Source organism: Peromyscus californicus, unplaced genomic scaffold (genome assembly GCF_007827085.1).
Source record: "Peromyscus californicus insignis strain IS unplaced genomic scaffold, ASM782708v3 Scaffold_24__1_contigs__length_46423439, whole genome shotgun sequence".
NCBI classification, from domain to species: Eukaryota; Metazoa; Chordata; class Mammalia; order Rodentia; family Cricetidae; genus Peromyscus; species Peromyscus californicus.
The window spans coordinates 38242291-38263899 of record NW_026294535.1 but is presented as its reverse complement, the minus strand read 5'-3'; the positions used below and the strand labels follow the sequence as shown (position 1 = coordinate 38263899).

General features: G+C 48.5%; 1 protein-coding gene across 1 annotated transcript in view; it reads right to left on the bottom strand.

Moving 5' to 3' along the window:
- Gns (glucosamine (N-acetyl)-6-sulfatase) overlaps positions 1 to 19964 on the bottom strand; it is a 38560-nt gene extending 18596 nt beyond the window's left edge. Inside the window, exons 1-9 of the mRNA XM_052753473.1 lie at positions 19692 to 19964; positions 13857 to 13916; positions 9786 to 9992; positions 7809 to 7874; positions 7299 to 7397; positions 5944 to 6111; positions 3426 to 3508; positions 2224 to 2342; positions 5 to 108 (exon numbers count right to left, since the gene is read on the bottom strand). Of these exons, the coding sequence (XP_052609433.1) occupies positions 5 to 108; positions 2224 to 2342; positions 3426 to 3508; positions 5944 to 6111; positions 7299 to 7397; positions 7809 to 7874; positions 9786 to 9992; positions 13857 to 13916; positions 19692 to 19868 (1083 nt within the window). The 5' untranslated portion in view covers positions 19869 to 19964. The remainder of the gene's footprint in view (positions 1 to 4; positions 109 to 2223; positions 2343 to 3425; positions 3509 to 5943; positions 6112 to 7298; positions 7398 to 7808; positions 7875 to 9785; positions 9993 to 13856; positions 13917 to 19691) is intronic.
- Between the last annotated feature and the right edge of the window lie 1645 nt (positions 19965 to 21609).

The window sequence follows — 21609 nt, the reverse complement described above, 5'->3', positions numbered from 1 at the left end:
CTACCTTACTTGTCTGGTTCGGTCTGATGCCAGGCCCTCGAACCAACAGTGGCACTTTGATGTCAAACTCGTACAGCTGTCTTTTGTCTATTGGCAAAGAGAACTGCCCTGAAACAGAACGCACAGAGTCACACAGAGCCAGGACGGGGGTGTGGCACATACACCATTTCAGCCGCTGAAAAACTAAAAGGATGCTTTAAGATTTATATTTTATTTATGTGTTGTGTGTGTGTGTGTGTGTTTACGCGTGTATCTGTGTGAATGTATGCCACATGTGTGCATGCCCTTGGAGGCTAGAAGGAGATGATGGACCTCCCAGAGCTGGAGTTACAGATCACCTGACATGGGTGCTGGGAACTGAACTCGGGTCCTCCAGAAGCACTCTACTAAACCACTGAGCCATCTCTCCAGCCCCTTAATTCTAGTTTTATAATAGAAGTTGAAACTCGCCTGGGTTTCTTTTCACAAGAGAAGAAAAACAATGAGTTTACCTTCTCCAGATAAGTAACTAAGAAGGTTTGTTCTAAACAGGACAAACTCAGCAGAGAATGTCTGGGTAGGAAGGAGAGACACGTGTGTAAACACTAATGCACATGTGACCTGACCCAGGTGAATGATGTCACTCCAAACACTGCCACATAGAGAAAAACATACTCTGTTCCCCTGATGCACTGCGGGACAAGGCCAGGGAGGAGGAAAGGCCCTCCCAAGGAATTCCCACAGACACACCATGAGGACAGAACCAGGACGTCAGACATCAACATCTGTCAAAGTTCAGTTTGAGGAAAAGTTTCAGTGACAACTTTCAGAGGAAACCTCAATGACAGGTTCGGAGGAAGGGACCAGCTTAGACCACCTGGCCATCAGTCCACACTGGTGTCCCCAGAGTGGGACAGCCGGACACGGTGGCTCACACACTGGATGAGAGGTAAACCACAGCATCGCCGGGGCCGCTTCTGGTCTGCAGACACTGACCTGGGTCAGGTCTCCAGATCTCAGTACCCATCTGCAGGAGACACTGAGTGGAGATGAACAAGCAAGGCCTCACCAGACAGTCATTAGCCAAATCCAGAATAAGAAGCTCTACAGGACCAATGTTTCCTCAGAAGTCAGTAGCAACTGAGGCTTGGAGGAACTCAAAATTCAAAGGTCATATGTAGACTTATCTGCTTGGATAAATTAGATTCGCGTGGAGCCATTTGTGGATTCATGAGTGCCTGGGAGTTGCTTCAAACCCTTTAGGAAAACAGCCGGTGTCAAGGTACACCATAACCCCAACACTAGAGGCCAAGGCAGGGCGACCATGAGGTTAAGGCAAACTTGGCAGATGAAGTGATCAAAAAACCCAAGGGCTGGGGATGGAGCTCAGCAGTAAAATGGCCACTAGCGTGTGCAAGGACTCAGTCTGATGTCAGCACTGCCAATACCCTGCCCACCTCACATGCCTACAGACAGAGAAAACCAGGAGGAAGGTGGGAAGACTGGCCATCTGCCGCTGAAATTTGAGCAGGAAGACAGGGAGGTGTTTCTAATTAGTGCCCCCACTACGAAGAGGCAGGATCTGTGCTGACCACACCGGCTCCAGCTCCTGGGCTCCAGCAATCCTTCTGCCTCAGCCTTCTCCCTAAGTAATACAGTATGCACACACCATCACACCCAGCCACTCTAGCTTCTATTCTGCCCACAGTAATATATTAAATGCTGAGTCAATCTGCACAAATGAAAGCAAGCCTCATGTTAACTCAAGAGGAAATCTATATATACACACAGAAAAAAGAAAACACTTGTCTTTAGCTATAGGGGGTCCAAATTAGAAGGGTGCAGGTCAAGGGTACGGAGCTCACTCATACTGCAGTTTTCAAAAGCCAGAAATACTCCCCAAATTACACGATTTAGTAATAAAGCTGTGTTTACAGGGTAACTTTCTGTGTCCCATCTACAACAACACATTCCCTAAGTTCCACTTATCCTGCAGCGAGCTCATCCTCTCGCTTTTCCATGGCTTGTCTCTAACACAGTAAATGCATTCTCTGCTCCTAAGACCAGGTCACTCAGCATCTGAGACAGCGGATCAGGAAACCCGGCTTCTTCCTGAGGTGGAAGTGCTTCTCATCGAGAAGGTCTCAGCCTGGCAAGCACCCTGCTGTGAAGGGCTAGACTCCTACCACATGGGTGACAAAGGGGATGTGCTCTCACAGCGACAGTGCTGACCCTGCCGCTCACCTGTATGGTAGCCGTTGTCTGAGGTATAGAAGATGTACGTGTTGTCCAGCTCACCAGTGATGTCTAATCTCTTTACCAGCTTCTCCACAAGATCGTCAACCGAGAGCAGCGTCTGCCACCTGGGTAACAACATGGGGTGGAGACAGGACTTCAGGGGGGATGGCTGCACAGGAACCCTCATCCCACAGAAGCAAACACCAAATGCTCAACTCTGTCCCCCAGACTCCATCATTGCAAACATTCCAGGTTAGAACATTCCAGGACACAACAATTACTTCATTTCAAATCTGTTTCCAAAGACATAAATCAGGCTTTTAATAATGAGCTAAAAAAAAAAAGAATTAGCCGGGCGGTGGTGGCGCACGCCTTTAATCCCAGCACTCGGGAGGTAGAGCCAGGCGGATCTCTGTGAGTTCGAGGCCAGCCTGGACTACCAAGTGAGTTCCAGGAAAGGCGCAAAGCTACATAGAGAAACCCTGTCTCGAAAAACCAAAAAAAAAAAAAAAAAAAAAAAAAAAAAAAAAAAAAATAATGAGCTAACTTCATTTTTTACCATATAAGTATACATTACTACAAATTGGTTCAAATCAGTCTGTGCTACACTACTGTTTACTGGTCCAAACACTAGGCATCAGCCCATAGGCAAGAGGCCAAAGCTTTTCTATTGTCTGTTTTTATAAAGTTTTATTGACACATAGCAATATTTTCATATTGCCTAAAGCTGCCTTTGTGCTGGGATACATGGCCTGCAAGTTTACAACATTTGCTATTATTATCTGGTCCTACATAAAAATGTTTACTGACTTCTGATCCAAATTTAATATACTCTAAGAGAAAGTAGTGAATTTTTTAAAAATTGACCTAGCACGTCTTGCAAATTCCAAACATCAAAGGTAATCACTTTGCTCAATATTTGGGCTGATTTCTATGTAATCTTTTCTTTAAGCTTGGGGGAAAAACTTTCAAGCAAATAGTTTGAGTTTGTCATTTCTTTACAAGTCTTAAAAACAGATGTTTTAATCGGTCTTGGGGTCCAGAGACTACCTCACGCACTTGAACAAGGACTGCCTGCCTGCCTGCCTGTCGAGTGGCAGTTCCCACAGCACCTCCCACCTGCCTGCCTCCATGTTTGCTCAAGGACAACAGAGTGGATCCCCCATTCCTCAAGCCATCCACACCGAGAACGGAGCAGCGGTGTTTACCTCCTTCTGAAGGCGTCATCTAGGAACTGGATTGAAGAGTTTGTCATTGGAGTCTTGGCCTGCCTAATGAGCCAGTGCTTGTTCTGAAAGTCACAAGACACCAGTGTTAGCACCAAGTTGCCACCCTCTCATAGTAGAGAAGATAAGACAAAGGATCATTTCCACTTCAGCCAACTATCTAGAACAGTGGTTCTCAACCTGTGGGTCATGACCCCCTCAGGTCATATATCGGGTATTATATTACGATTCATAACAGTAACAAAACTACAGTTATGAATTAGCAATGAAAATAATGTTATGGTGGGGGTCAGCACAGCACGAGGAGCTGTGTTAAAGTCGCAGTGTTAGGAAGGTTGGGAACCGCTGCTCTGGAAGCTGTTGAAGCCACATCAGACTGCCTCTTCTTCCCATGTTCCTACAGACATCAGCTCTGCAGATGGACAGACGGACTCCATTACTGTACCAGCCTCCCACTGGTAAACACCCTGACACTCTTTTGTTAGCAGTGGTGATTAGAGATTCTAGTGAGCACCACAGGGAAGCCACTAGTCAAAGTGAGGTTCAGATGGTAACTCTGATCCTATGTCAACTGTGGCTACAAACGGGCCAGTGCTAATTTACCTCTCCAAGTTCTGCCTGTACACCCCGGCTTTCCACGGATCTGTAAACCCCAGAGACTGACATCCCCGGGAAAGATCCTGCCACATGGGTTTCAAACTTCAACTTCTGTGCACACTGCACATACTGCACTAGCAGAGCATGCAAGCATGGTTCCCAGCAGCCTCTACAGGGCAGCTCACAACCGCCTGTAACTCCAGTTCTAGGGGATCTGATCCCTCTTCTGGCCTCCTTGGGCACTGCACCCACAGCATAAGCTCACACCCGAGACACAGAAACATATGTAAACATTTAAAAATAAAAATGCAATCTTAAAAAATAACAACCCCCCCTTCAAGTTCAATTTTTGATGGGCCTTTTTTTTTTTAAATTTACATAAAAGGCACATTTTAAGTAACAAAAGTATCCCCATATCCCATTAATTCTTCATGTGTTCACAAGGCCCTAAGCAACTCCTTTCCAAACTACACTCCTCAAACTGTTCTTTGGTTAATAGGTTTTAGAAATTCTATCTGAAGTTCTCCTTTCGGGGGTTCACATTAGATCACATGTGACTGAGAAGTTCGGTGGCAGTGACTTAGCTAAGGTTTTCAATATTACTGCTGCTCCCAGTAACTTCTAGTAACCTTTTGTTGTTGTTGTTTTTTGTTTTGTTTTTGGAGACAGGGTTTCTCTGTGTAGTTTTGGAGCCTGTCCTGGATCTCACTCTGTAGACCAGGCTGGCCTCAAACTCACAAAGATCCGCCTGCCTCAGCCTCCCCAGTGCTGGGATTAAAGGCGTGCGCCACCGTTGCCCAGCTCTAGTAACTCTTTTTGGAACACAAAATTGAGATTAGTTCACTAGTTTAAATCAGCTTCTCAACCTAATTTAACAAGCGCATGCCTGTGGTGTGGTGGGGAGTATGGCCCAGATGCTTCTCTATATTTTAATCATTACAGGAATCGAAAGCTCGCTCGGGACCTCCCCTTTAGGGAAAAGAACAGGAGGGTAAGCATCTTGCTCATTTCACAGACAGAAACTCCTGGGCCTGACTTCTGGACCCATCCTGTACTGTTATAGGTACCGTGACTTCCAGGTGAGACTCAGGCGGTGGGAACCTGCTTACACCCTCAGCCAAGGGACACTTTGTAAGAATACTTTGAGGAGACAGCATGGCGGCACACACCTTTAATCCCAGCACTTAGGAGGCAGAAGCATGAGGTCACTGAGTTCGAGGCCAGCCTGGTCTACAGAGACTGTGTCTCACAATACAAACTGAGGAACACGGTTTGGGAGACAGCGACCAGAGGGAGAGAATGGTGTGGGGGACTGTTTCTGTTGCTAAAAACGGGACTTCTGTGAGGGAGAAAGACCCTTCGTATTTGTACTTGAAGTTTCAGGGATGGCTTGACGGGATTTGTCCCAGGAGTCTGGGGCATTCGTACCTTAGGTAGGGGAGTAGGGAAACTTATTAGGGAAAACTTGAGAGACAGGCACTGTTACGCGATGAGGTAACTGCTCGGGTTGTGGTTTAATCACGCAGCCCGCCATCTCACGTTTCCATCCCCCCACACACTGCCCTGTGCACCTTTTTCTCATGCCTTGGGTCAGGGAGAAACACCCAGGCTGCTGCACGTGCAGACTCCCTAGAGACACGTCTTAGATACTACCAGCACAGAGGAGGCAGGAGGCATGCCTACGATCAATCGGGAGTGGCAGTGTCTTTACACTCCTGGGGATGTCTTCTAGCTGCTCACTGGATGTGTGGTAGGAACTTTATACGTGCACCCGTGAAAACACTGTCCCAGGGACGAGTGCAATAGTCCCTTCCAGAGCTCTCAGGAAACCCCTCCAAGGCTCACGGCTCCCTGCCGGCTGGACACAGCGAGTGTGGCCTGCCTCACGATTACAGGAACCTACCGTGCCGTGGATGTTGAAGTTCTTGCTTCTTGGTGCGAAGACGTTCTGGAAAGCCTTCTGGTACTGAGGTGCGGCTGTCCACGGTGAGTGGGGCGCTGGAGTGGATATCATCATGAAGAATGGCTCCGAGTTGGACTTGTAGTCCAGGAAGTCCAGGGAGAGGTTGGCCTGACACACACACAGAGTTGTCATCCCCCACCCCCGCCTAGCAATGGCATAGCCAATAGGGAAACAGAGAGAGCATGCAGGGGCAGAGTGGCTACTAATCTCTAACGTATTTCACGTCACGGTCAAGTGCAGCACACGGCTGGAATAACACGTTTGGTTCGGACAATGCTTACAACCAAGTCTACCAAGGAAAGCAACCGAGACCTTAACTTCACAAGACCCGGAGGTTGTTCTGCTCACCAAACAGTGGAGATAGCAAATCGTCCATTTTAGCATTAACTTATATAACGAAGCTTAGACTATCCGTATTGGATGCCTTAAAAGATGTTAAGAGGGCCAGTGAGATAGCTCAGCAGGTAGAGGGGCTTGCTGCCAAGCCTGTGAGCCGTGCCCCTCCCCCACCCCGGACCAACGTGGCGAAGGACAGACTTGATCCCACACTCTTGGATCTTTTCATTCCAGCCCATTCATGGCCTCTCTTCTCCTCAACACTAACTCCAGAGGGTGTCTGTCGAATTCTTTCCCACTACAAGCCCTACAGCTTCCTGTGGTTCGTTTTCAAGGCTCACGCCCACTGCCTCCTCCCCGGTCTGCACTCATTACTCTGACCCCCTTCAGGTCTCCGCTCAGGTTCCCCAGGTCACCCTTTCCCTTTCCTGTCTAACCCCTCAGCACCCGACGGGGGAACTAAAGAGTGCGTGCACATACCCACACCCCCATGGCATGTGTGGGATTTCTGGCCACGAACAGGGTGCCCTCTGAGGAGCTGGGCTTGGCTCACTTATCAGGGGCAACCGCTGGACTATGTGCTAGAATGTTCGGCGAAGAAATACTCTGTGGACGGTTTCCATTAAAAACACGTCAGGACAGGAGGGTTCCACCTGACTCCAGTAATTTACGTGCACACAGCCTCGCCCAGAGGCCTTGAAGGACCATCTGAGGAGGGTCTCTCCGAGGCAGCCCCCACCATCGCAGAGGGGGGCGTTTACTGCTGGATTATGAGAACACGAGACTCGAGGCTGGCTTATGTAAGGAGAAAAACACCCTCTGGAGGTTTTTGATCAGCTGGAAATATTTTCTGGCAGATCGACCAAGTCATTATGCATTTCTGTTTGCTGATACCAATTAGGTTGAGACGCCGTCTAGACGGCGCTCAGTCGCCTGAGCTGCTGAGTCTCAGCACTCACCAGAACGTCCGTCAGGTAGTCCACACTGTAGTTCTCACCGTGCTTCCGAGCCCTCCCGTTGATAGAGAGGGTGTAGTTATAGTACTTAGAGTTCTTCTCCTACAGGGAAGAGGAAGTGAGGTCTGTGACGAGTCAGCACCACACAAACCCAAACGGTGAGCTCCTGCTGCTACCCTGTGATGTTTAAAGAGCCGTAAAACAGGAGAGGGACACTGCCCTGTCAACAGGGAACTGGGTCTGAGGACATCAGCACAGACTACAGAGTTCCATTAATCTGTGCTGTTTGAAAAGCCAGCTGTGGGTCAGGAAGACCAGTAAATTACATGGCTCAGGCCACTAATGGCTGGAAAAACCCTTGGAATGAAGTGACTCACAGTCAACAGACCTTCATTAAGGAGACAAATAATTTCCATAAAGCGAGGCTTAGGTCGGCATCAGGGCTAAGCCGGAGTATACACATTCTGCGTCTCGGGCTGTGACCAGTGGTCACTGACTTTAACAGTCACTTACCAAGGCATACCAGTAACTCCAGCCCAGAGGGACGTGCTCCAGGCCACCTGCGTCTGGGGCTCCGTACTGAAAAGACAGCCGAGCAGGGTGTTAGAACCTCAGACAGGGCCAGCCCAGAAAGAAGACACAGGCGACGGAGAACACCTTTTGACCGGGCCCCGAAACATAACAGGAGAAGGATTTTCCCAAACACACAAAGCAGTGAAGGAATAAGGCGCTCCCTAACCCATCTCTTCAGCAGGGTCAGTAAGGACGGTCACTGCTAAACCTGGCCCGCCAGCTGTTCGGTGTGCCAGTCGGTCACGGAGACGCACAGTCAGTCGAAAGGAAACTGCCTTGTGAACTGAGTTACACAAGCTTCAGACTGCAATGCAGATGTTGTATTTGAACACGGCCCGGCACACACACTCATGAGAGTCCATGGCTGCATCTCTGCCATGACAGCTCTGGGCAATAGCTCTATGACTTGTGTGGCTCACAAAACCCAACACTCACCATCTGGCTGCTACCCGGGACCTACTCAGGGGCCAAGTGCTGGGCTACCATTGAACAGCCTAATGACACTTGGCTGGTAACAGCCAAGAGAATCAGACGATGGATGATTACTTCAGTTGACCTGATGAAATCTATTTTTGAAGCCCAGTTTACCTGGTAAAATGATTATAAGTGACTACTTACACTTATAAGTACACGCTCCCTATCTAAACACAGTTTAGTACTGCCCACTTAGAGGATGCAATCTCTGAAAACAGTCTCTGTCCTGAAAGGTTCCTGTCATTACACACCCATCAAATGCCTGTCAACGTGCAAAGCACCTAAGTTTCCTCACGACCATCGAACTGCCCCAACCCCACAACAGAGCATCTTTCTAATTCTCAGTAATCTTTCAAACTGACTCGTCTTCCTTCAAGCCCACAGGGGACAGATCCCCTCAACAACAGGGAGGAAGGGGCACTGAAAATTCAGACCAGATAGAAAGACCTCTGGCCACCACAGGAAAAGGATGTGAGAAAATGCACATCGACTCTTCCCCTTGCACCCAGTTTAGCCATCACCAGAGAGAACCCGAACTCTTCCAATACATCATTTCCTTTAAGCACACATCTAAGAAAACTGAGGCCAAGGGGGTGGACTTAGGGCTATGAACCTTGAGGTGGCTGGCCAGTGAGGTAACACCCTGTCCAGGCCCACGAGGCCAGCTCATCAACCACCCGGCCATGTTTCCAGTCTCATGCCCACAGGGTGCTGGCCTTCTATCACAGTTTCCCCCAGTTCAGTCAGTCTCAGTCTCAGTGTCTCAGTCTCTCTCTCTCTCTCTCTCTCCCCCTCCCTCCCTCCCTCCCTCCCTTTTTTTTTTTTTTTTCCCCAAGACAGGGTTTGTCTGTGTAGTTTTGGTGCCTGTCCTGGATCTCGCTCTGTAGACCAGGCTAGCCTCAAACTCAGAGATCCGCCTGCCTCTGCCTCCCAAGTGCCAGGATTAAATGCGTGCGCCACCACTGCCTGGCCTAGTCTCACTTTTAACTCTGTTCTCAGCCCGAAGGTCAAAAAAGGATTTGTACATTGACTTGTGCTAATTCAGAAATGTTTAGGAAACCTGAGTGAAGTCTGGGAGCAAAAGTTCCCTACTTGATGCTGAAAAAGAGGAAATGGACACGAAGCTACTGACCGTGACAGCCACAAGACTAGGACCCCGGGTGAATGCAGCGGAGCAGGTGTGTGTGTGTGTGGGGGGGCAGATGGGACAGCGCTCAGGACAATTTGTAAAGAAATGCTCCTGGGAGCTGTGTAGAAGGAAACTAACTACAGAATCCAAGCACATGTGTTTGTCCAGTTAAGGGGCAGATCAGCAAAAAGCTGCATCGAGCCAAAATCCTTTAACAGCATGACTCGATACCAGTGAGAAAAATAATCATCAGGAAACCGATCAAGTCACATTTTAAATGCCGTCCCAGGAGAGGCAAAGATCATCCCACACACCTCATTTAGATACTTCCCAGCGAAGAAGGTCTGATAGCCGCACGCCGACCTCAGGATGGCGGGGAAGGTGCTCGGCTCTTGGATCTTCTGCCAGGACCTGCTGCTACAGTTGCCCTCCAGAGTGTTGTTCACGACGTGGTGATTGTGCGGGTACTTTCCCGTCAGGATGCTGGCTCTGCTGGGGCAGCAGAGCGCGCTGGGCACGTACTGCGGGGGACGGAGGAGAGAGTCGCCAGTCACCGAGAGCGAAAAGGACAGCACCCCACGGAAAGGACAGCACCCCACGCTTTCACTTCCATTCCAGTCTCTCACGGAGCAGAGCCCCTCCTTTACACAGGGCACACCCCAGGGCGGCCTGAAAGTCATTCATCACAAACAGCGGAGTCGATTGAAAAGAAACAACAGTGAATGACCTGCGCCCTGAGACAAGGGACCGTGAGCGGGGTGGAGGAGGTGGGGGTCAAGGTGGGGGTGGTATATGGGATACAGGTTACATGAAAGCAGGAGGAGGGACTGCTGGGGGGAGGAGGGGACAAGAGGGAAGCAGAAGATGGGGAAGGAACACAAAAGCAAAAGTATAACCACACGCGCATGCGCACGTACGTGCACGCACACACGCCATCATTAAAGCCATTATTTTATATGCGAACATAAAAACCGATCCTCTGAAATCCATGCCAGCACTATCGACCCCTCTAAGTACTTCATTTGTTTTTGCTGTTCTTTTTCTGCCTTTCAGGTTGGATTTAACCTACTTTCTCCCCTTCGGTGCTAGGACATAAAAGTCCAGACCTAGCACATGCTAAGCCTATGCTCTCCCGCTGAGCTACCCCTCCAGTTCTGACTGGCATTTGAAAACACTTGGGAGAGGGACTGTCTCCATATGAACACCAACTTTGCCTTTTTTTTTTTTTTTTTTTTTTTTGGTTTTTCAAGACAGGGTCTCTCTGTGTAGCTTTGCGCCTTTCCTGGAACTCACTTGGTAGCCCAGGCTGGCCTCGAACTCACAGAGATCCGCCTGGCTCTGCCTCCCGAGTGCTGGGATTAAAGGCGTGCAATCAGATGTGTTTGTAATTTTTTTTCAAGTTTTTGCCTTAAAAAGATTTTAGTTATTTTTTATTTTTATTGTATATGCATTGAGTTTTGCCGGCATGTACATCTGTGTGAGGGTGTTGGATCCTCTGGAACTAGAGTTACAGAGAGTTGTGAGATGTCAAGTTGGTGCTGGGAACTGAACTCAGGACCTCTAGAAGAGCACTCAGTGCTCTTAACCGCTGAGCCATCTCTCCAGCCCCAAGATTTTAGTTATGTATGTGTACGCCTATGTATGTGTGTTCACGAGTGTCCGTCATTTGTGTGTGGGTACACACACGGAAGCCAGGAGAGAGTGTCAGGTTCCTCACAGTGGGCCACCGGCTTGCTACATGGCTGATGCACTCCGTTTCAGTGCAGCGAGCAGCTTTAAGTGCAGACCCTCTCTCCAGCCCTGCCTTCAGTCATGTCTACACTGACCGTCCTTTTTCCAGTCCATGTTAGCTTTAACTGCCACTTGACCCAGCCTAGTGTCACCCCAGAAGACAGCTTCAGCCGAGATGTCCAGATCAGAGACTGTTCTGATTGTTAATGGACACAGGAGGCTCCACCCCACTGTGGGTGACACCATTCCCTGGGCAGTTGGTACCGGGTTGTATGAGAAAGCTGGAAAAGCTGGTCACGGTGGCGCACACCGTTAATCCCAGTACTCAGGAGGCAGAGGAGGGTGGATCTCTGAGTTCAGGACCAGCCTGGGCTACAGACTGAGTTCTAGGACAAGCAGAGCTACACGGAGGAACCCTGAAAAACAAAACAAATGAGAGCCAGTTTAGCATGGGCTTGCAAAGCAGCAAGGCCAGCACGCGGTCTTCCTCCATGGTTCCTGTTTTAAGCTCCTGCCTGAGTTCCTTCACTTGCCTCAATTATGAACCGTGACCAGAAGCGGATGTCACGTAAGACCTTTCTAGCCCGAAGCTGCTTTTGGTCAGCGTATTCTACCACAGCAGCAGAAGAGAAACTAGAACACTTCCCTTTTATTGATTGATTTATTTTGACCTTTTATGGTCAGTATGGAATTGTTACTGAATTTCTCTACTTCATTTTAGTACTGGGTTAGGTCCTTTCTTTAAAAACATCGCCTTTATGGGTTTGATCTCTGGTATGGACAGAAACCAACCAACCTTGGGCCTGCGTGCGTAACTCAGTGGCTGAGCATGTATGTGTACAGCACACCTAAAGCCCTGGTATCAACCTCCCACCCCCAACAAAAACACTGTATTGACTGTCCTTACCTAATCATCATTCTAGATAATAATTAAAATCATTTATTTGGATTTTGAAAAAAAAAGTATTAAGACTTTTAATTAGAAATATATTTTATAATAATGTCTTCACATAGAAAATGATGTACCTAGCAACATATCAAACATTTTTTTCCAAAATGTATTATAACTTTATTTGTACCATTTTCTATTTTTTTGTTTTGTTTTGTTTTTTGTTGTTGTTGGTTTTTGTTTTTTTTTAAAGACAGGGTCTGACTATGTAGTTCTGGCTGTCCTGGAACTACCTAGACCAGGCTGGCCTCAAACACACCTGCTTGATCTGCCTACCCCTGCTTCCTGAGTGCTGGGATTAAAGGTTTGTGCCACGGTGTCTGGGTTGTCTGTATAAATCTTAACCATTTCTGGCTACTACCTGTTATTCCTGGAGTGAATTTTCTGCAGCTATTATTAGGAATGGAACTTTTTTGTTCAATTTTTTTCCCCCTGAAAAAAATCTCACTATGTAACCTGGGCTGGCCTGGAACTCACACTCACAGAGATCTGCCAGTCTCTGCCTCCTGAGTGCTGGGATTAAAGTCACGCACCACCACCCTGGGTTCATTTTTAAGGTGTTATATGAACTGAGTTTTCCAGGTTTAAAAATAAAATAAAATAAAAAGAGTGGAAATAATTTGTCATTTTCCCATAGTTTCATCCGCTTCTGAAGACTTACATTAATGACGGTCCAGAACCTTAAGTGATTGCTATCAAAGCCTTGTCTTATCCCTAATTATGCCGAGTCTTTCATCTTCAGCATAATACTTGCTACTTGTGGGAAATACTCATTTTTAGTAAGGGCGCTGTCACACACCTGCAGTGACGGACATCTGCTTTTCCTCTCTCCAATCACTCCTTCTGTAGACACACACCCAAATCATGTAGAACTTACAGGAGCCTACACTGACACACGCCTCACATGTGCCAATTCATACAGCAAATGATAACTGTGAGGTGGACCGTACTGACTTCATTTAAATAGGGAAACCAAAAACCAAAACACAGGCAAATGAGTAAAAAAATAAATATTCAAAAGTAGGGCAATCTGGCTGCAGAGTCTGTGCTTAAACCCAAGCACAACACTGTGCTACTGTTCAGGGCATTTCTTGGTACGAAGCCACCATCCCATCACTTACAGAGTTTTCTGTAAGGTTCTTCAATATGAACAGTTAGATTTATGTTGGGTCTCTGACTCCATACACGTTGTAAGTGCGTTTTCAGTGCCTTTACATGAGCTAACAGAGCTCATGGAACTTTTACTCTGTAACCATCTGCACAGCATAAATGTTTTTGGTTCGTACAATCTAGTTTCAACCCTCAAACAGCAAGGATCTCAATAAAACTCCTTAGTTATGTAAACAGACTAGAATACCAGCAGTTAGTTCGGTGTATTAGCACACGCCTTTAATCCCAGCATTTAGGAGGCAGGGGCAGGCGGATCTCTGTGAGTTCAAGACCAGCCTGGTCTACAAAGTGAGTTCCAGGACAGCCAGAGCTACATAGTGAGACCCTATCTCAAAATAAACAACAAACAACCCACTTCTCCCAAAACAAACCAGCAATTGATTTGTCATTTCAATGAAAAGAATTAACAAAACTCTCACTGAAAAACAAAAGCAAAACTCCTTCCACACATGTACACACTAGAATGCCAGCATGAGTGTTTCTTCCCAGAACGTGATATAAAATCTAACAACGTCACATTGCCTTCTAAACTTACGGCACTAGAGAAAGTCATCCCCTTCTCTCCAATGAGGGCCTTGGTTTTCTTCAGCGGCGTCTACAAAGTAAACAATTCCTTGTTAAACAATGTTTGATAAAATAAAATATACACACCAACGCTTGCGTTTCGTTACACCTGAGATTTATTTAATGTGTGTGGATGTTCTGCCTGCTTGCGTATGTCTGGGCACCACGTGCACTCAATGCAGGGCCTACAGAGGCCAGAGGAGGGTATTGGATCCTCTGGATATGGACACAGAGACAGTTCTTAGTGGCTGTGTGGGTGCTGGGAACCAAATCCGGTGCTCTCCAAGAGCAACAAGTGCTCTCAACCGTTCAGCCATCTCTCCAGCCCTTTTGTTTTATCTTAAACATTTATTTCCAAATGACCAGCTCTGACACAAAGCAAACAGAACAAGGATTCTGTAGATGAACCAAACAGGTCTGGTTACAGTCAGGTGAACCCTGTGCAAGCAGGAAGCAAAAGTTCTCAGCTCCTAGCACTGTTCCATCCACGCTGACTGCAGGTAATAAAATCACAGTGCTCTCGTATTATTGCCAATAACCCCGAGGTCCGAAATGACCTGAAAGGGAGCTTGTGATCATTAATGGGGAAGTACGGCAACACTCAGATGAAATGTTGAAATGCTGGAAACCAGACAAGGTGTCAAGGCTCATGGACTGCTTCCAATCTTACACACCCAATGTCGGAACCCGACCCAGTGAGGATTCTACTGACTACACACAGTCACACCTGAACTACATGGCCGCCCACGACCCTGTCAATCATGAACACTATTACTTCGGGGTCAGGGATTGAACCCAGGGCCTTGTGCACCCAGGCGAGCACTCCCACTGAGCTCCATATCCAGTCCCATTACTGTTTATATTCCTGTTTTTCATCTTTTGTTCAAAACCTCCGATTTTTAAAGTACAGGGGAAAGTTAACTGCATCCCAGAGGACATACGTATGAAGGCAGTTATTTAACTATCAATAAAGGTGCACTGTTTGTTCACTTCCTAGACAGCAAAAACTACCACAGACAAGGAGGCTCTTGAGGAGGTCCATGTGATTCCAAATACCTGTGAACCCCAAGAACAGACTAAACACGATCTTAGTACAGCTGGCACAGTAATTCTGTAAAGACTGAGCCTCCAAATATAAACCCAGGCTAACAAAAGACTCACTTTCAACAATTCATAACCTAAGCCCAAGCTGCCTGGAGTCTCCAAAGCACAATTTCAACTCCTTAAAGTCAGGTTTGATGACGCCAGAAGTAGATCTCAACCTGTGGGTCGTGACCCCTTTGGGGGGTCACATATCAGAATCCTGCATCTCAGATATTGACATTACGATTCATAGCAGTAGCAATATTACAGTTATGAAGTAGCAACAAAAATCATTTTGTGGATGTCCCTACACCATGAGGAACTGTAGTAAAGGGTCGCAGCGTTGGGGAGGTTGAGAACTACTGACCTAGAGGAAGACCTGGAACTGAGAGGGAATCTAGTCATCAAATGGTACCACACACTGATCTAGGCAAAGGCCGGGAGAAAGCAAAGTCTTGCCCTGACCATACTGTGTTAGGACCCGAACAACCTCGGGCAGTGGCAGGTGCCACCAAGAGAACGGAGCAGGTCAACCAGGAAGGCCCTTAAAGGCGGGAACCTTGCTGAGGGCCCCACAGCCCTGGCTAAGGTCAGGCTGGGCCAGGCAAATAGCCCAACGGAGACAAGAAGGAGCCAGTGTGGAAACAGCTCAAGAGATAGACGAGAGGAGTGGCGTGGCAAGGTGACGCACAGGGCTTCTCAGGAACTTCCAATCAGAAGTTTACATTAATCATCTTTGCTGTGGCTGAACAAGTCCCAAGCAAGAGGTCGCGCTCTACTGAAAATACGTGTCCATGTTAATCCAAAGTGACAGAGGCTGGTCAGGTGGAGACCACGTGATGGTATTAAGAAACAGCCACTCTGACTCTCAGGAGCCAGTGTGCAACTTTCCTTATCATCCTAAGCAAATTCCCTTTCACGAACACCAAAGGCGCCCTGCACTCTCCTGATCCTGCGTGTCAGTGTGCCTAACGTTCCGATGACTCTGATAATCCAATGGCTGACGTTCCTTTGAACCATGGAAGTCATCCTGCTTTAGGCAATGCACGTCATATTTACTCTTTCCCTACATTTCCGCGTGGCTCCTGACCAAGCGCCCCCTTTCCCTAGAGTAAACGATGTAAAGGACAACCCGTGCTTTTGTGAACACCATACCCTGGGAAAACTAATCAAAGCCGAGTCCCACAGATGATATGGGGGACAAACAGTGTGAGATGTTAAATGTGGACGATGATATGACTACAGAGAAGATGGAATTAATGATAACTGACAGGGGCTGGAGAGATGGCTCAGTAGAAAAGAGCACGGGCTGCTCTTCCAAAGGACCCAGGTTCGATTCCCAGCACCTACATGGCAGCTCACAACCATCTCTAACTCCTATCCCAGCACAAATGACACCTTCTTCTGGCCTCTGCAGGCACCAGGCATTCACACATGGCTGTACATGCATACACATGGGCAAAGCACCCATATATATTTTTAAAAAAGCGTGGTGTGTGCCTGTAATCCCAGCTCTTGGGAAGTAGAAGCAGGAGGATCAGGAGTTCAAGCACATCTTCAGCTACATCGCTAACGAGTCATCCTGGACTGTGCTGGATAGTTACATGTCAACTTGACACAAGCTAAAGTCATCTGAGAGGCGGGAACTTCAATTAAGAAAACGCCTCTATAAGAGCAGGCTGTAGCCAAGCCTGTGGGGCATTTTCTTCATTAGTGATTGACGGGGAGGGGGGGGCCCATGCTGGGTGGTACCATCCCTGGACAGGTGGTCCTGGGTTCTACAAGAAAGCAGGCTGAGCAAGCCAGAGGGAGCAAGCCAGTAAGCAGCACCCCTCCATGGCCTCTGCATCAACGCTCTCCTCCAGGATCCTGCCCTGCTTGAGTTCCCGCCTTGGCCTCCCTTGACGGACTGTGACCATGGACATATGACAAATAAACGCTTTCCTCCTCGAGTTGCTTTTGGTTGTGGTGTTTCATCACAGCAATAGTGTCCTTAACTAGGACATGGACTGCCTTGAAAAAAGGAAAAAAAAATTGACAATAAATGAAAACCTTGTGATATCAACCTTTGATCTGCGCCCTCGTGGGTGTGCTGGTTGTGAGCTAGGTGTGCGAGTGTGGGGTCCCAACGGCTTACTGTGCCAACTATTACAGCAATCTGAAACACAATTCCTCCCTGTGGTGAAGACACTTTACATAAAGCTTTACACATAAAGTAAGGAATACGGGTGACACTCCCCCCCCCCCACAACACTCCAGAATGCCACTGAAGAGTCAGATCACAGTACAAAGTACCTATGTGGGTGTGGGTATTCCAGGCGACATGAGGCAAGACAGGGTTACCGCAGTGTTCTAGCAAAGCAAATAAAACTGTTGTCCCCAGAGCTTCGGTGATGTTAGAAACACAGCCGTAAGACACCTCACACTCTGCCTGGCACCAAGGAGGGTCTCGAACATCATTACCGCCTCGGCTCCCACCTTGTCATCCTGTCTGACAATGGGTGTCATGACTCTGGAAGGGGCTGCCGCTTGAAAACCAACACCATGCACCTATATAGCATGGGTGCCGGTGACCTGGCGCTTGCGGGATTCGGGGAGCCAAACTCAGGTTGTCGACAGTCTAAGCACTGGAAGCTTTAAGCTTAACTTGTTCCCCTCCATTTGTTCTGGTTTCTCAGGCCAGTATAAATACTTATTTTTAAGAACGAACCTGGGGCTAGCGAGACGACTTGTGTGGAGTACAAAGAAATCTGCTGCCAAGCCTGAGGACTTGAGTTCCATTTCCAGGACCCACCCGGGGAAGTAGAGAAATTTTCCTATAACCTCCACCACTTTCAGGCCACTGTGGCATGTGTACATACACTCCCCACCCCTCCCTCCCAAACACAGAGCCGGCCGGTATAAAGAAGCAAATAGAAAGAAAAAAGAAGTTATAGAGGCAAATAATACCTCGACCATACACAGCCAACAGCCATGCCGAGTGAAAGTCGCTGACCTGAGAACACCTAACTAGTGGATTTGCTTAGGGCATGACCTGTTGAGTAATTTACTCACTGGTCGAGGCAGCTTTTTTTTTTTTTTAAAGCTTTGAAATCCCAGCACTTGGGAGACAGAAGATGGATCTCTGTGAGTTCAAGGCTAGCCAGGGCTACATAGTGAGACCCTGTCTCCAAAAAAAAAAAAAAAAAAAAACCAAAGAAAAAGGAAATAAAGAGAAGAAAGCTCTGGGAAGTAGAGTAATAGTAAATCCTAAACCTAAGAGGGAAATTAAGTCATGACTTTTGGTACAGGGAGTGGGGGTTAGCTCAGAGGGAGCGCACTGGCTTAGCATGCAAAAGCAACAAGGCACGGGACCTGTGTGGAGGAAAAGAGGCTGTGGGACTGGACATGAAAACACCTGAAACACCGTCGAGGAAAGACACTCCACTGATCACAAAGCACACATACACTCCTCCACGGCCCAGAAACACATGGCTCTGCTACCAATACCCCACGGGACACACGGAAAGCCAAAAATGCTGGCAGTCACTCCCTAAACGGATTTCACAACTCACTGACCGGCTGGGACCAGCCACTATGAAGGGCACTGAGCTAGGGTATTACCACACAGGAAAAGGCAGGACCCGGCTGCTTGGAGAGGTTTCACAGCTCCAGCTGTCAGCTGGGAGAAAAGGAGAACTGAAAGGCGAGGGAAACACTTTTTCTTTTTCTAAAATGAGAGCAATGCTGACCCAGGACGGAAGACCAGTGCAGATTTCGTCTTAATCTGCCTCCTGCTTCAGGGACTTGGGCAAGCCCTTGCTGGACGGGCTGGGGCGTGTGTGTGTGTGTGTGTGTGTGTGTGTGTGTGTGTGTGTGTGTGTGTGTGTGTGTGTGTGTGTGTGTGTTGGTGTGGATGATCCCAAAGGTTAAATTCCAGAACCTCAAAAGTGAAGATGTGACTCCGGCGGGTGTGTGTGTGGATGCTCCCAAAGGTTAGGCGGGTGTGTGTGTGTGTTGGTGTGGATGCATGCTCCCAAAGGTTAAATTCCAGAACCTCGAAAGTGAAGATGTGACTCCGGGGTGTGTGTGTGTGTGTGTGTGTGTGTGTGTGTGTGTGTGTGTGTGTGTGTGTGTGTGTGTGTGTGTGTGTATGCATGCTCCCAAAGGTTAAATTCCAGAACCTCGAAAGAGCAGAAGTTGACTCTGGGAAGGAAGTGAAGTCTTGTGACAACACCCATTAGAAAGTGGAGCCCTGACAGGGGTGCCCCGGCCAGGTGTTCAATTAAGCTGATTTTTTTTTTTTTCTTAATGCTTCTTAAGCAAAGCACACCCTCTCCACAGCCCCACTGCCTACACACCCCTTCGGCTCCCCTCCTCACTTAGAGCCATCCCAGAAGCACAGATGCCGACGTCCCGGGTCCTTCGTGAAGGGGGCTGACGTGGCCTCGGATCCCCCGAATCCCTCCCTCCCCGGCCTCCTCCACAGGTTTGCCCCGGGGTGGACGCTGCAGCAGGAAGGTCCAGACTAGACAGACACCGTGCGCACGGCGCGTGCCTCGGCGGGGGTGAGCCCAGGAGGGGAACCCCGAGTCCTTCGGGCCCGTCCATGCTCACCGAGGGGGACCCCCGCAGTGACCGCGCGCTCACACCCACCCACCCACCCACCCACCCACGGCCAAAGCGGCTAGCAAAGGGGGGGGGGAGGTCCGGGAGTTGGGGGGGGGGCGTGGAGAGGCGTTACCATGCCGCCGAGCTCCGCGTCTTGGTCGTCGGTGAGCAGCAGCAGCACGTTGGGCCTGCGAGCCGCCCCGACGAGCCCCGGGCAGGAGCTCAGCAGCGGCAGCAGCAGCGGCGGCAGCAGCAGCAGCAGCGCGGGCAAACCGCCCGGCCCGGCCCGGGCTGCGCACACCAGCCGCATGGCCGCGGCGCTCCGCGGGGGACCGAGAGCTCCCGACAGGTACCGAGTGCGAGCAAGGCCGGCCCGCCGGGTCAAGCTTTCTCACTCTCTCTCTCCCTCCCTAGGCGAGATCACGTGAGCCGGGGGCAGGGGGCGGGGCGCGCCGTCACGTGACGGGCGGCCGGGGGCGGGGTCTGGAGAGCCCCGGTGCTGGGGAGCTGGACCCAGCTGCGCCGCTGCCCCGCGGAGCGCCCCTGATCAGGGCTGTTCCTGGTGCGGGAGGAAGGACAGCAGAGGACTAGGGGATGGAATCGGAGAGGGGGGGGGGGAGACTGTCGGCTCGCCCCCCTCTCCCGGAGAGAAGGAAGGCATCTGCTGCAGTGTGCACAGATCAGCTGGTGGCCAAAGTCCGGGTTCCTTCCTGGGGTCAATGCACAGCTCCGCCTTTCGTGATGGAAGTTCTCATTGGGCTCAGCTGTTGCTAATTCGACTTGGCTCAGGCGGCGTGTAGTTTCAGTGTAGGGATATCTTAACAACTTGACGCAGAATAGTTCTTGGTGGAGGTTTTAAAAGTTAATTACATTTTAATAGGAATTTATTTTTGTGTATTTTGTGTGCTCATCTATAAATTCCGCGGCCTGTGTGTGTGTGGTGTGTGTGTGTGTGTAGGTGTAGGTCAGAGAACAACTTGCTGGAGTTAGGGCTTTCCTTCTATTGAGTGAGGCCAGGGGATCGAACTCAGGTCCACAGGCTTGGCTGGAAGTGTTTTTTTGCTTGCTGAGTCATTCTGGCCAGGCCTCTTGGGTGAGTTTCTGCAAGCCTTCCTGGAAGCCTTTAGAATGTGCACGGTCCATTGCAACAAATCTCTTGCTTTGTTGAATAAGGCCTCAGATAAATACTTTCAGTTGGCTGAAAAGTTAAATTGCTGTTTGGGCTTCCTGTGAGATGAGTGTGCAATATACCAAATGAGTATTTGTTTCATGCAGGACAGAAAGTACTCTGTCATTCGCTTATGTATTGGACTTAATATCTTTATATATATATTAAAGATTTATGTGTATGAGTGTTTGCCTGCATGTATGTTACTATGCTTGCCCAGTTCCTGGGGAAATCAAAAGACCTCACTTACCTTCCAGAACCCCAAAATCTTACGACTACAAAAACTAGGTAATCATATGAAATTTATGATGTTTTACATTCAGTAAAACTTACTACAGAGGTCTCAAAGCAGAAGACCTGGCTCGTGACTCACAACCAGGAGGAAACGGTTACCTTGGAAACAAGTGGCAGAGATGAAAAGGGCAATAGGCGAGGGCCCTGAGCACCTAATATAACTGTTCAAGTTTTTGGTTTGTTTTTCACAGGAACATATGAACCTAATGAAAACAAGGGGATTTTTTTTTTTAATGTAACTTACTAGCACGACACCCAAAATAATTCACGGTCTGAATTAACAGATTAAATAATGGGAGGGAAGTGAACTTGAAAACATAGCAATAGAAAATATCCAGAATAAAGCCGAGATGACAATAAGAATGTACGAGATCTCTGTGATCTATGAGACACAACAAGAGGCTGGAGAGATGGCTCAGAGGTTAAGAGCACTGGCTGCTCTTTCAGAGGTCCTGAGTTCGATTCCCAGCACCCACATGGTGGCTCACAACCATCTGTAATGAGATCTTCTGGAGTGCAAGCATACATGCAGACAGAATATTGTATACATAATAAATAAATCTTTTTTTTTTTTTTTGGTTTTTTGAGA